This window comes from Ascaphus truei, chromosome 7 (assembly GCF_040206685.1).
Source record: "Ascaphus truei isolate aAscTru1 chromosome 7, aAscTru1.hap1, whole genome shotgun sequence".
Classification (NCBI taxonomy): Eukaryota; Metazoa; Chordata; class Amphibia; order Anura; family Ascaphidae; genus Ascaphus; species Ascaphus truei.
Genome location: NC_134489.1, coordinates 99,364,780 through 99,380,686, shown reverse-complemented (window position 1 = coordinate 99,380,686; position 15,907 = coordinate 99,364,780). Strand labels below are relative to the sequence as shown.

General features: G+C 42.8%; 1 protein-coding gene across 1 annotated transcript in view; it reads right to left on the bottom strand.

Moving 5' to 3' along the window:
* Nucleotides 1-15,907, bottom strand: part of IHH (Indian hedgehog signaling molecule) — a 57,855-nt gene that overhangs the window by 14,850 nt on the left and 27,098 nt on the right. The window contains 2 exon segments of the mRNA XM_075609633.1: nt 14,206-14,382; nt 14,385-14,466. Of these exon segments, the coding sequence (XP_075465748.1) occupies nt 14,206-14,382; nt 14,385-14,466 (259 nt within the window).

Here is a 15,907-nt window from a genome sequence, read left to right as displayed (position 1 = left end):
TGTGTTTAAATCCCCAGGCCCACTCTCTGAAGTATACTGGATGTTGCATCTAGTGACAGTAATACTGCTATAAGCCAGGGGTGGCCAACTTCAGTCCTCAAGGGCCACCAACAGGTCAGGATTTCAGGGTATCCCTGCTTCAGCACAGGTGGCTCAATCAGTGGCTGTCTTTCCAGTCCTCAAGGCCACCAACAGGTCAGGTTTTCAGTATATCCCTGTTTCAACACATGAGGCTCAATCAGTGGCTCAGTCTTTGACTGAGCCACCTGTGCTGAAGCAGGGATATCCTAAAAACCTGAACTGTTAGTAGCCCTTGAGGACTTGAGTTGGCTACCCCTGCTATAAGCTGATTTAGTATATCCCTTAAAGTTTCTATAAATGCCAGGAAAAACCTCAATCGGTCTGTATTACTTTCTCTGATAATATTCACAAAATAAAGCCACCTTGAATTCGTCCCACAAAGTACAGAAACTTTCCCCGGAAACACAGGAACGAGTTGCAATATTATATGATCAGACAGAGAATAAAAAGTAAAGGTCGATTTGTTCAAAATATATAAATGGCGGCAGAGTTTAAGTTGCTCGCACCCACACGGCGCCAGTAATATTATCGTGTGTATATATATATATATATATATATATATATATATATATATATATATATATATTTACTCACCGCCAGGAGTTCCTGAAATGCATTGCTTAATGCAGGGGTGCGCTGTCTTCCCCCCCTGCCTGCTCTCCTCCCCGGCTCTGACGCCGGGTTACCATGACGACACGTCGCTGGAAGACAAGGTAAGTTAGTAACAGAGGCCTCGCGCGTTCCGCCGGCATTTAATTTAAATGCCTTGGGGGAGAGCGTGGGACCTCTCTAACAACCGCGCCCCACCCCCCTACCCCCAGAAAATCTCGCCCCCCCCAGGTTGCGCACCCCTGGCTTAATGACGACTACCCGTAAAAAAATAATTGATCATTTTAAAGTATTTTCAAATCATTTAAAAAATTTGCTTTGGAAATGTTTGGAAATGTTGCAGATTGAGATCTGGGGGGTTTATCGTACCTTTTATTTGCTTGTTAACACAGCAATGCGCCCAGATCCAACTTTTTATTTCATTTTATTTTTTTACTCACTCGTTTTAAAAAGGCAATCCAAGCGGCACTTAAAAAGAAAACAAATGTTTTGTTTATTTTAATATATACAGCTTTTGATTACCTTTATTGAAAACTAATTACCTAAGCTGTCGATCGATTAGTTCTCCCGTGATCGATCAGCAAACTCCTGCTTCCCAGGGTTTACCAAATGGCTGCCTTTCAGTTTCAAATCAATCCTTCAGTCAGTGTAACTCAGCAGCTACAATGTATTCTTATATAACTAAGGTAACATTATCTATTGTTACAGTTTGCAGCTCAAACTGCTGGGAATATTGGCAACAAATGATCACAAACCGGAAAGTGTTGCAAATATCTTGCACTGCTGGGGAGGTGGGCTAAACGTGCTATAGAAATCAAAGGATGCTCAGTATATAAAAACTCATTAAAAATGGCATTGTATGTATGTATGTATGTCTTTATTTGTATAGCGCCATAAAATGTACATAGCGCTTCACAGTAGTAATACATGTCATATAAATAGCAAATATAAATAACACATCATGGGAATAAGTGCTTCAGACATACTGTAAAAGTAACATTAAGGAAGGAGTCCCTGCTCCGAGGAGCTTACAATCTAATTGGTAGGTAGGGAGAACGTACAGAGACAGTAGGATTAAATACTAGTAAGTGCGTCTGCAGGGGCTAAGCTTTATGTGTCATGTGTCCATGATTATCCAGTGCTACTCATATGCTTCTTTAAGCAGATGTGTCTTAAGGTGGGTCTTAAAGGTGGATAGCGAGGGGGCTAGTCGGGTATTGAGGGGAAGAGCATTCCAGAGGTGTGGGGCAGAAAGTGAGAAAGGTTTAAGGCGGGAGAGAGCTTTAGATACAAAGGGGGTAGAAAGAAGACATCCTTGAGAAGAACGCAAGAGTCGTGATGGTGCATAGCGAGAAATTAGGGCTGAGATGTAATGAGGGGCAGAAGAATGTAAAGCTTTAAAAGTAAGCAGTAGAATTGAGTGTGAGATACGCGATTTAATCGGAAGCCAGGAGAGTGATTTCAGCAGGGGAGACGCTGAGACAGATTTAGGAAAGAGTAGAGTGATTCTGGCAGCAGTGTTTAGGATAGATTGTAGGGGAGACAGGTGAGAGGTAGGAAGGCCGGACAGCAGGAGGTTGCAGTAATCGAGACGTGAGAGAATGAGGGCCTGAGTCAGAGTTTTAGCAGTTGAGTAACAGAGGAAAGGGCGTATCTTTGTGATATTGCGGAGGAAAAAGCGACAAGTTTTAGAAACGTTTTGAATATGAGAGGAGAATGAGAGAGAGGAATCAAGTGTGACCCCTAGGCAGCGTGCTTGGGCTACTGGGTGAATGATCATATTTCCAATAGCAATGTGGAAGGATGTAGTAGGGCCAGGTTTGGGAGGTAGTATAAGGAGCTCTGTTTTTGCCATGTTAAGTTTCAGTCGGCGGATGGCCATCCAGGATGATATTCCAGAGAGGCATTCAGAAACTTTGGTCTGTATAGCAGGTGTAAGGTCAGGGGTTGAAAGGTAAATTTGTGTGTCGTCAGCATAGAGGTGATATTTAAACCCAAAAGATGTGATTAGGTCACCTAGAGAGAGTGTGTAGAGAGAAAAGAGAAGGGGTCCCAGGACATTGAGTTGAAAAATGAAAAAAAGGTAAGTATTATCTAATACTACAGAACCAATTTATTTAAACAAAACACACACGTGTAGGATATTGCACGGATTGCTCCTACAAGAGATCTCTTCCTGCTCTTTCAACACTGTTTTATGCCATTATCGAGGAGATCAACGTGTTTTAAATATGAAGTGTCTGCGACGTTAAAATGAAGCTCTCCCCAGAGCCCAATGCAGTCTAAAGGTTGCTCAAAGGCTATAGATGAAGAAAATCCTGTTAAAAAATATATATATATATATTTATAAAATGTTTACCAGGAAGTAATACATTGAGGGTTACCTCTGGTTTTCAAGTATGTCCTGGGCACAGAGTTATGATGACAATACATGGTTATACATTATATTTAAAGACATTTCATGAACACTTAAAGATAATATATGTTATATGTTTTTAACACTAATCAAAGAGTGTTCTATTTTTTATTTTTAAAGATCAGGACATGCTCGTTGGACAAAACACTAACATGATATGAGTTAAACGCGTATACGCTCCAGGTCAGAATCACTCCTTTAAGTATTCTGCTTTCCTAGCTGATTCTCTGACAGGAAGAGATGGTCATTTATTTTAATTATATTATCATCAGGTGAAAGATATAAGATCAACAATCACCTCCCTAATTCAGAGACCTGCTATAAATGACAACTTTCAAAGTGATTTAGAATACTTGTCTGATCTATTACAACAGGGGTCCCCCCCCAACCCCCACCCCCGGCATCCCTAACCCTGCAATTTCCAGGTCATTTGAAAATTCTACCAAATACAGAAGAATTTAAAATGCATCTGATCTCAGACTCGATATTAAAGAGGGTTGGGGTTCTTTACAATACATTTGATATCAGATGCGCTATTAGAGATGGTCGGGGTTCCTTTCAATGCATCGGATATCAGACATGCAATTAAAGAGGGTTGGGGTTCCTTACAATGCATCTGATCTCAGACGCGCTATTAGAGAGGGTTGGGATTCCCAAGAAGTTCACAATATAATTATTGGGTTCCTTAACCAAAAAAAAAAAAAGGTTAAAAAACACTGTGTTAAGACAATAATTACCAACATTTAACCCACTAAATAAATCATTGCTGTTAGTGTTCTTCGGCCCCCCTTGGGACTGCGCATTCCATACAGTATCGTCTCATTACACACAGACATCGCGCTCATACATTCGTGCTCAGGAACGTAAAATACACCGTGCACAAAAATCACATGGATCTATTTATTTAAATAGTTCAAACAATTTTACAAAAGCAAAATATACAAGATATGGTTGTAATAGTACCAAATAATGACCATCCTTTTGTAAATAGAAAACAAATATACACGCGCGTACAGTAATATATTAGCTCATTTGTTTTTAACTCCAAAAATAACATTCATGTGCCCTTTGGCCCCTACTTAATGACATGTTCAGGAATATGGGGCGTTAACAGGTTCTCCAACCATCCCACCTACATTGATTTCTTAACCCAATAATTTATTAATTCATTGACTTTCTTATTCATTTACATCATTCACAGCCATAGTCACTTCATCAGTTACTGGCCCACTCACTCACTCACTCACTCCATTCTCAGCCACTCACCCTCTCGTTTATTTATTCAGATTGTTTTAGTCTTTCTCTCGTTTCTCTGTCCGTATTTTTTTCACTCGCTCATCTATTTGTTTCTTCAGCAGATAGGAGTAAATGGCACAGGAAAAAGTGAATGTGTGAGATACAGTAGGACATCTCTTTTATTCACTCACTCACTCCATTATTCACTCATTCCTTCTCGTACTCTTTACTTGACTCATTCTCTCACTCACATTCATATAGTTATGATCTGTCTCTCCTTCTTTCTCTCTCTCTTCCATCCCTCTCCCTCTCTCTCCCTCTCCACCCCCCCTCTCTCTCTCTCTCTCACCCCTCTCTCTCTCCCTCTCTCACTCTCCCCCCCTCTATCTCCCCCCCTCTATCTCCCCCCCTCTCTCCCCCTCCATCTTTCACTCCCTCCCTCTCTTTCCCCCCTCTCTCTCTCCCCTCTCTCCCCCCCTCTCTCTCTCCCTCTCCCGCCTTCTCTCTCTCTCTCTCCCCTCTTTCTCTCCCTCCCTCTCTTTCTCCCCCCTCTCTCTCCCCCACCCCTCTCTCTCTCTCTCTGTCTCTCCCCCCCCCTCTCTCCCCCCCTCCAACCCCCCTCTCCCTCTCTCTCTCCACTAGAGATGTGCAAACATTTCCCATATGTTAGCGAACTTTGTGAATTTTAGCCTTCTTGGATCAGGGAAACAGTTTGCTTTGATCCAAAGGTTCGCAATACGTTCTATTCGCATTACATATTTGATCACCTTTGCTTCCTAAATTTGAGCAACATTTTTGTTTTTTTACATCTAAGAAGTCACTAGGCTGCTCTCTCGCCATTTAACAAAGCAAAATAACTAGCGAATTTTGAACAATTTGAGGCGTTGCTCTAGAACTTCTGTGCCAAAAGTTGAATAAATTTGGTTTGATCGAAACTGCGGCAAAGTGGATCTCGGTGCGTTCGCACACCTCTGCTCCCCGGACCCCCCCCCCCACCCCCACCCTCCCCCCGTCTCTCTTTTATTCCTCCATCACATTGTCCTGTGTAATATTTGTATTCTCTCTTGCTCTTCGTTTTATACTTCCTTCCTCCCTCCCTTCTCTCCCCTCTGTCCAGTGTTTGGAAGGTCCAGCCTCCCGGGTTCCTACTCATCATTCTGTCTGTGCACGTTATGTCCATCTTTTCACCAGCTGTATCCCACCTCACTCTCTCTTCAATCCTCCTTCGGCCCTCCTCCCCTTCTCTGCCTCTCCTCCTCTCTCCTCCCAGCCCAGCAGCCGGGACCTCCCGTTCCTCCCTTCTTTTTTCCTTCTTTTCACTCTCTTCTCCTCCCCGCCTGCCTCTTTCCCTTTCCATTCTTGCTTCCTCTTCTTTCTCTCCTCTTTATTCTTCTTCTTCTTCTTTGTTTTATAGCTGGTGGATCCCAACTCTTCTGTACCAGGAAGCCTGAAAGAATGAATATACTGTAAAGATTAGGGATGCATCCCAACTTAGCAATAGATCAATAGAAAGTGCACAGTAGCCCCTTCTCCAGCACCTTTAAATTAAGATCTATTTCATATCTATTTTTTTAAACATAGGATTGCAGCAGAGGGTCTTCGGAGCTGAACCCCATTAATTTCAGCTCCGAGCACCCTGTGCTTCCGGAGATACTTACCTCCGTAGGGGGTGCCGGTAGCCGCTCCACTCGGCTTGCAGGGATCACGTTATGGCAGAGGTTTAAAGCTCCCGCGTCTTGCGGGCCAATAGGAAACTGTGACATCATCCGGTGCGGCTTCCTATTGGCCCACATGACGATGGGAGTTTTAAAAAGCAGTGAGATACCGGCACCACCTGGAGGTAAGTATCTCGGGAAACAGGAGGTCCACAGAGCAGAAATTAACGAGGTTCAGTTCCGGAGACCCCCTGCCTCAATCCTATGTTATATAAAAAAAAATCGCCTGCATGAATTGCTCCTTTAATCCGTAGCGTCTTATACATACACAAAACATACTGCGTTTTTAGAAACTAGTTGACAATCGGAGAATAATGCAATAGAAAAGTTGATGAACTATTATTAAACATACAGGACACCTACAAGCTCATATTGAACCCCCAAAATAACCACAACATATATATAAGCATATAAGTGTCACAGAGGAGTGCTACTGAGCATGGCAATATATATATTTAAAACCAGAGACATAACATAAAACACAGAAAAAGCTCAGTGCACCTCCAGAAAAACTCATATACGGTACAGTGCCTAAATATACATGTATAAATAACAAATAAATAAAATGTTCTTTTAGTTTAACATTTTGGCCAAATTGTTGTAAGCCCCTGAGCCAACTGCATGGCAGACCCCGTTTCAAGGGTCCCTAACACTAATATAGATTCTTATTAACCTGTGCATTGCCAGGAAGAATGATTTATAGTAAATCTGTCAATATTAGTTGCAAAAGTTCTAAGTCTGATTGAAGCTTTTATTAACCTGTACATTGCCAGGAAAAGCACTCTGTAATAGATTTGTCACAATCACACTGCAAGTAGGCAAGTTCCCCTGAGAGTGGGAGATGCCATGGAGTGAGCTTTTAACCATTTAAATGTGGGAGGGAGTGAGCTTCAATTAGGTAGGAGGAGCCACCCTCCAATCAGCTAAGACTAGCTGAACAAGAATTATAAAACATACAGAACACCTACCTACAAGCTCATATTGAACCCCCAAAATACCCACAACATATATATACGCATATAAGTTTCACAGAGGAGTTATTAAGGAACGAATCCTTAAGCATTCACAAACACAGCAGATCATGACTCCCTACAAAAAATATCTGACAATATTTCTCCAAAAAAAAAAACTGCTGTAGATAATAAAATAATGTGATCGATAGGAAAAGGGGAAAGTGACAGAAGTATTTACAGGTATGTTTTGGCCTGATTATATTGAATTACACCTTTATATTTTCACATAAGTGACATTATTATTAATAAGACAAAGACTGCGTAGTCAATGCTCAATGTTTTTAGCATGGAATTCCATCTACAAAGGTGCCTCTAATATCAATAATAGCTTAAGCTGTTCTGTTTCAACGGCTTAATACACCCCTTTTTTGCATTTAGGGATGTGTAAAACTGTCCAAAACGCATTCACAAAAGTTATGGGGTTTTTTATTTTACCAAAATCAATTACCGGAGAAGCAGTTCCTTGATTTTTATTTAGAGCTGAAAGTTTCTCTGACGTTGCATATTTCCACCATCAGTTCCCAGCGTCACCAATTAAATGTCAGCTTGGTCACAAATTCACAAGGAATTTGTCCGGCATTTCCTCCTCTCCAGAAAACCCCATATTTCCGGCTCGGGAAGGGCGCTTGCAGAATTCATTTAAATGTTTGGCGAATTTTGACCGTCGTGGGACTCCGCTCTCAATAATTCCCAACTTTTTCAATGGAAAAAAGCGCCTGTTTCTCACGGTTTGTCAACACTTCTCTCTCTACCGCTATACAGTATGCAGGTACTGTATGCTTTAAATGACTTCCCAACAAAATACAGCTGCAACTCACAAGAGAAACCCAGAGCAAAGGAACTCACATTTTAAGTGGTATTAAAAATTAAACTCAATCAGTTTTGATTTCTGTCACTTTCTGAGTTTCCCTTTATCCCCTCACTACTATGTACCACGTCATAGTAATGCTGCAGTTAACTTTTTTGAATACTCTTGTACAGGATATGTAACTTCAGCAGTTATCATAGTAAAACTCTCCATGGCAGGGGGTGGCCAACTCCTGTCTTCAAGAGCCACCAACAGGTCATGTTTTCAGAATATCCCTGCTTCAGCACAGGAGGCTCAATCAGTGGCTCAGTCTTTCTAGTCCTCAAGGGCCACCACCAGGTCAGGTCTTCAGGGTATCCCTGCTTCAGCACAGGAGGCTCAATCAGTGGCTCAGTCAAAGACAGCCACTGATTGAGCCTCCTGTGCTGAAGCAGGGATACCCTGAAGACCTGACCTGTTGGTGGCCCTTGAGGACTGGAGTCGGCCGCCACTGCTCTATGGCGACCTTTTTTATTTGGAAGAGCGTGGCACCTGTGACTGATAGTCACTGGTTGGAAGGGCAGAAATTATGGATAACAGGTTCTTCCTGTCTTTAGTTTCCCATGTGGTGGGAATGACAGACTCAATAGGGCAGGGGAGCTACTAAGATATAGGGCAGGGGAGCTACTAAGATATTGGGCACGGGAGCTACTAAGATATTGGGCAGGGGAGCTACTAAGATATTGGGCACGGGAGCTACTAAGATATTGGGCAGGGGAGCTACTAAGATATTGGGCAGTGTCCAGCTTTTTTGAGTCTGGCAAGTGTTGTCAGTATGGTGAGAAGTGGGACGAATCGCTGCTACTAACGCATCACCTCTGCTTCAGTTGAATAGGAGTAAATGTATTGTTGACTGTGCATCAACCAACTTCCCGCCATGTTCAATAGAGTCATTTGTTTCCTTTGGCCTCTCTCGTCATGTCACCCTGCTATATAAATGAGATACTCAATGTACCTCCGGTCTCTCCCCTGTCTGTGTGTCACTATGTATCTTGTAATAGGAGTGACAGACTTGATGTATCTTGGGTCTCTTCTCCCTGGGGATGGAATATATCATCTGGCCATGTTTACTAAGCAGTGCTAAACCATAGGGCACCTTATGGCCCACGCCAGTGATTGAACGATAAGGTGCCTTACGGCTTAGCCCCACTTAGTATACATGGCACATAGATTCCGCTGTCTGTCTCATACTGTAAACTCATCATGGAAGTTACAGAGTTGATGTATCACAGGCGCTTCTGTTTAGTTGTCCCACTGTCAGCATGAGAGGAGAGGTACAGACGTGATATGTTGTACGTCCCTTCTGTCTCTGTGTACTTGGAGTTAGTCACCACTCACCTCAGCTGGTTATCCCAATGGTTATAATTCCCCTCCGCTTGCATGTCCGCTGTCCCCTGCATTCTCCAGTCAGAGTGAGGGTCTAATGCTCCCTCAAATTGGTCCTTGTGAACCGAGGCCTTCCAGGCATAGTTCTGGGGGTTTGCAGGTGGGAATCCTCCAGGGAAGGAATCTGATGAGAAAGAGAGCAGAGGGCGGTGAGCACCCCTCAGCCAGGCTGATTCACCCAAAATATGTAATAGCACTGAAGCAAAATATACTTACCGAGGCAAGGGGACGATCTTCAACCATGCAACCCTGTGATGATCATCATAACAGAGGAACTACAGGGGAAGCCCTTTGTGTACTAGGTGCATCTCACCCACGGCATCTCCCATAGCCCCGCACACACAGGGCAAGGGAGGTCATCACTGCCTCCCCTAGCTCCATTATTCAGCTTCTACATCTGCACTACACATGTGAAGCCATCTAAAGCCCATGCAGATTAACTCAGGAGAGGAGGATCACCTGATACTCCTCAGAAGGTGTGTGTGACGAGGTGTGCGAGGTAAGGACATACAGCTTAGCAGTACAGTACCGTTTCTCACTGAGTACACTTTTGGCGCTATATAAATAAAGACATGCAATACTCCAACTACCTATTATATGACAGTAACAGTGCCCCGTTGCAAGAAACCAGTTCACACTACAAGCTGGTTACATTTCATTGCCAAACTCATGTCTTCCGCTTCACTTTCACCGAGACTTTGTGGACATCGAGTGAAAGCCAGAAAATGCTGTTTCTGTAACATAAGTGACGGTGTTTTATTGCGGAATGTGCAATATATTGAAAGCAACACGCAACACGCAACACGCAACACACAACACGCAACACGCAACAAAAACACACACAACACGCAGCATAAGCATTCACGATGCAGACGCGCACACACACAGTTCTTGCTTTTAATCCTGTCTCCCACAACAGAAGTGTGGCCGAGAGACAAGGGATTGGTGCAAATCCCTATGGTCAGTGATAATGGATGACTTCCATAACCTGAAAGGACAATATGTTTACCAAACAACTGCAGGGATGGCACAATATTGGTTCGCAAATTTTTTTGGAAGAGCATTCCCCCCCCCAGCCACCCCAATACCCCCCCAGCCACCCCAAAACCTCCCCACCCCCCTGAAATTTAGCAAAGAAAATCTCAAGGCAAATGGGTATAAATTCTATCAAAATCAGTAAAGTCTTAGCAAATGAAAAAAAACAATGACCCAAATATAAGGAGAAAGAGCCCCGAAGCGCCACTAAAGGACGGATAGTGGCCGCTTCACACGTAACATACATACTAAAGTCAATGGGGGATATTTAAGCCAGTGGAAGTCAGGCAAAATCTTTGAAACCCAGAGCAATGTGCTACATCACCGTGTGTTTCCGTGGGTCGTTATTTATCAATCTTATTCTAATCCAGGGGTGGCTAACTCCAGTTCTCAAGGGCCACCTGCAGGTCAGGTTTTCAGGATATCCCTGCTTCATCACAGGTGGCTCAATCAGTCACAGCTTCAGCCCAGGTGGCTCAATCAGTGGCTCGAGCCACCTGTGCTGAAGCAGGGATATCCTGAAAACCTGGCCTGCTGGGGGCCTTTGAGGACTGGAGTTGACCACCCCTGATCTAATACATTTTCTTGCCTGTTTGCCAGTATTTCCCAAGGTAACACTCAGGGGACGCGAGTCATGAAACCGCGACATGGGATTTCGCGCCCAATCTGGCGATAACTGTCATTGACTTAATTGCCAGTTACCGCCAGATCGGAGCTTCCTGCATCCCGGCCACTGAACCGTTTGGTGATTTACTAGAGGACAAACTGGTGCATTTATGGGTGTATTCCCCCAATTTGCACAAGATGCAGAGTGATAAAACCTTAGGTACTCAATACAGCTTTGCACCGTTACTTTGCACTTTTTCTGTCTGCCACCTCTGAGATGGTCTTAGGGTTTCACTTTGTTAATAGTTACAAGTATATCTCCATTACATGTAAAGAGCTTCATTTGAAGATATATATATATATATATATATATATATATATATATATATATATATATATATATATATGTATATACACACACACACACACACACACACACAATTACATATAATGTATTATAATTTCCTTATTATCACTATTACTATCCCCTATCTGTGGTATTAATACTAAACGAGTAAGTTATATACAAATGTTCACATACCGTTTACATAAGTGCCGTTCCATTATATGTAAAGAGATTAATTGCACTGCTAAATATTTTACCAGCTTTGATTGAATAGCATTAGAGTATGTCACAGTAATCCAAGATATATATATATATATATATATATATATATATATATATATATATATATATAAATAATATATATATATATATATTATATTATCACTTCCTTAATCACTATTACAAGTGTTCGACAAACCTATACATTTGCTCGCCCCGGGCGAGTGGATTTAACCCCCGGGCGAGTAAATATTGGCCCAAGCAGCACACGTTTGGTATTAGGTGGCGAGTAGATTTTTTTGTGTGGCGAGTAGATTTTTTGGTGATTTGTCAACTATTACTATTCCCTAACTATCTGTGGTATTAATACTAAACGGGCCAGTTATATACACATGGTCACATACAGTTTATATAATATATGACATGTTGATGATGGTAAATTGTTTAAAGGAAAGTACACACACACACATCTATATATATTCTGTGATAGACTAACTTTCGCAACTCAACCTATTGAATAATATGCTTTGTGATGTCACTACTTTCATTATCATTATACGTCACACAGTACAATGAAGTCTGCACTTAGCACTCCGTGTAAATGTGATACAAGCGCAGGGCATTTTCCTATTTACTCCGAAACAAGCCTCCACATGAAGGTGCTAAACAGCCTCTAAATCAGGGATGGCAAACTCCAGTCATCAAGGGCCACCAACAGGTCAGGTTTTCAGGATATCTCTGCTTCAGCACAGGTGGCTCAATCAACAGCTCAGTCAAAGACTGAGCCACCTGTGCTGAAGCAGGGATATCCTGGAAACCTGTCCTGTTGGTGACCCATGAGGACTGGAGTTGGCCACCGCTGATCTAAGTCAATTGCTCCCAATGCTTTTCAAAGTCAGAAAGATCAATTCTCCATTGAGTTTTTCAGTGATTGAAATAAAAATTGCTTATCGGTTTGTGAGAATCTGCGAGATTCGCCAGTTTCAGATTTCCATGGGAGTTTTTTTTTTCAAATCAATACTTGTCAGTCACTTATTTGCAATCACGTTACATTATTATAGGTGACCCCTGCCTGCAAAAAGTATTTGTTCTATTACTCCCTAAACCCAGCCAGCAATGCAGGTGAGTACTTGCAACCTCTATGCTACATGCCCCTTTGGCTGATACCTATGAGAAGATCTAGCAACAATCTCATTCTTAGTACAGACACTCAATGTATATGCTCCCCAGCTCCCCCTTGGCTGTCTTTTCCATGTTTTAGGCAGGAATGGGTTAACGTGAAGATAATATTTGATTTTCAGAATGTTTTCCCACTGTGCGTATCATATAATTTCCCCAGAGCTTACAGCAGTTGCACAATATAAAAACAAACAAAAAAAAAACACAAAAGCAGCAAAAACACAAGCGTGCAAAATGAACACAATCTCGTACTGTACATGGATTTCATATCTATGCACGTGAGTGGAACTCTTCAATTGAGTCAAAACCTGAAATAGCCGTTCAGGATATTTCATTCAATCATGCAATAAGTTCTCCTCCAATGGTGAACAAGAGCAGGTGCTGCTAACTGACTCCATATCAATATATCTCCTATTATAAAGTATAACATCCCCATGTAAAATCAACTTGAAAGCAATTAACTCCCCTTAGTCATTGATAATGGTTATCATACCTTAGAGAATAAAATTGGATTAGGAATGTTATTTCAAATATACTAAACTTGATCAAATAGTTTTTTTACGTCAGATGCAGACAATAACAAGTGGAATCGTTTTGCACTAGAAAGTGTCATATACAAAGTGTACTTCCTACAGTACAGAGAAGTCAAACCACTGAAGTGCTATAGCCCTTATTGAGTGTTAATTCATATCAATGGCCATTAAAGAGCCTCAAAAGACTATTGCAATTTAGTGAATAGGAGCTATAGACTCCAGGATTAATAATTAGCAGCTCGCAAAGCCTTTAAGTCAGATTTTCCATATACATTTGAATGTTGCATGTCCTTGGTGGTCTACCAGAAGGAGAATTGGAATCGGAGGGTTGAGATGTTATTATATTACAAATCTTTGTTTTATAACCATGAAATATATAACGTAGGGGTGGCCAACTCCAGTCTATGACTGAGCCTGTGATTGAGCCACCTGTGCTGAAGCAGGGATATCCTGAATACCTGACCTGTTGGTGGCCTTTGAGGACTGGAGTTGGCCGCCCCTGGTATAACATCTATAGAGATTCTGTAACTGCCAATCGGGTCCTTAACTGCTCCCAAAGAAGGTCAAGAAGTCCTTATCTGCCATCAGTTTCTATGTTTTAATGGATATAATTCACAGATTAAACAATCTCCGCTCTGCAAAGGGGAATTCCTTTAACCCCTTACTGTCTGTGTAGCATTCCTCTTGCTATCACCTTTGGAAGAGAAGGGATCGACTGAAATAGTGCAGCGTTACATGTTGGGAGGGTAATTAATACACAGAGCTATGTCACATGGACATTTACCTCCATATGAATAGTGAAAGCACTTCACTGGCAGAAAGTAGTTAGCTGCCACTGAGCTGTTTCCCCTTTATAATGCTGAGTATGTGCCAGGGTATTACCAGCTGGCACAGTATCAATGCCGAGGGCATGCCCCCCAGCATGTCAGTACGGACATTTGATTTTTACCCAACACATAAGCATAATCAATGCACTGCTCTTACCTGACTTCACAGAGCAGTGGATGTGGGCTTTGGATTCGTAGTAGACCCAATCGAAGCCGGCTTCCACGGCCAGCCTGGCCAGCATCCCATACTTATTGCGGTCGCGGTCAGAGGTGGTGATGTCCACGGCGCGTCCTTCATAGTGCAAGGATTCCTCAGAGTGGTGGCCGTCCTCGTCCAGCCCTCGGTCACTCGCAGCTTGACCCCGGGCCACTGGTTCATGACAGAAATGGCCAAGGAGTTCAGGCGGTCCTTGCAGCGCTGGAAAACAAGAGTGTGGAAGTGAGTACGGTGACACAACCCTGACGTCCCTCGCTCATGTTCTCTGTCCTACCTGCACTGCACCATAATAATAATAATAATAATAATAGCATGTTCTTGTATAGCGCTGCTAGTTTTACGTAGCACTTTACAGAGACATTTTGCAGGCACAGGTCCCTGCCCCGTGGAGCTTACAATCTATGTTTTTGGTGCCTGAGGCACAGGGAGATAAAGTGACTTGCCAAAGGTCACAAGGAGCCAACACCAGGAATTGAACCAGGTTCCCCTGCTTCAAACTCAGTGCCAGTCAGTGTCTTTACTCACTGAGCCGCTCCTTCTCCCTAAACCCAATATGCTGCGAAGCTGTAAATCTCATGCTTCTTCTTTCCATCAGATTTGCAGCGGCAGGACTTTTATATATAACCCCATATGTCAGGGGTTCTCCAGTCCTCGAGACCCCTCAAACAGGTCAGGTTTTCAGGATATCCCTGCTTCAGCACAGGTGGCTCAATCAGTGGCTCAGTCAAAGACTGAGCCACTGATTGAGCCACCTGTGCTGAAGCAGGGATATCCTGAAAACCTGACCTGTTTGAGGGGTCTTGAGGACTGGCATGGAGATCCCCCTGCTTTATGTATCAAGCAAACATTTTGCCATTCTGGAGCAAAAGAAACTGCAGATGTCTCAAGGAAACCAGATGTATCAAGTGAAAAAGTGTAATTGAAACCAATAGAATGTTTCTATTTAATTATATTGTATTGTATGTCTTTATTTATATAGCGCCATTAATGTACATAGCGCTTTTATACACCCGGGGCTCTTAGTTTGCACCCTAAATGCAGCATTTTTGCCTTGTGCAAAAGACCCTGTGAGTATTAATGGGGGTTAGAGGTACACACGCAGAACAAAGGGTGCTAAAACCTTACAGCAGGGGTTCTCAACGCCAGACCTCAAGACCCCCCCAACAGGTCTGGTTTTCATGATATCCCTGCTTCAGCACTGGTCTTCGATTGAGCCACTGATTGAGCCACCTGTGCTGAAGCAGGGATATCCTGAAAACCTGACCTGTTGGGGGGGGGTCTTGCGGACAGGAGTTGAGAACCCCGGGGTTACAGTGTTACAAAGCCTCACCAAGCTGGCTACTTTCTCTAAAATATGTTTTTATCCGCCTTCCGGGCTGCACGTTCTGTGCCAACGTCGGGCAAACTGGGAGTTGCAGTCTGCCCTGGGACAGCTCTACTAATAAAATATGAATGTGCACATGAATATTTTATCCCATGCGGGGATGTTTACAAACCCAAAATGTGGCAATGAGCTGATTAGTAGAGACAACCAAGAAACAAATGCTCCCCCCACCCCATCCTTAACCCAATCAATGCCAAAGGTCCACCTTTTCCTGCATACAACTTTGGCATTACTATTGCATTCTCTCCTTGGTTATCA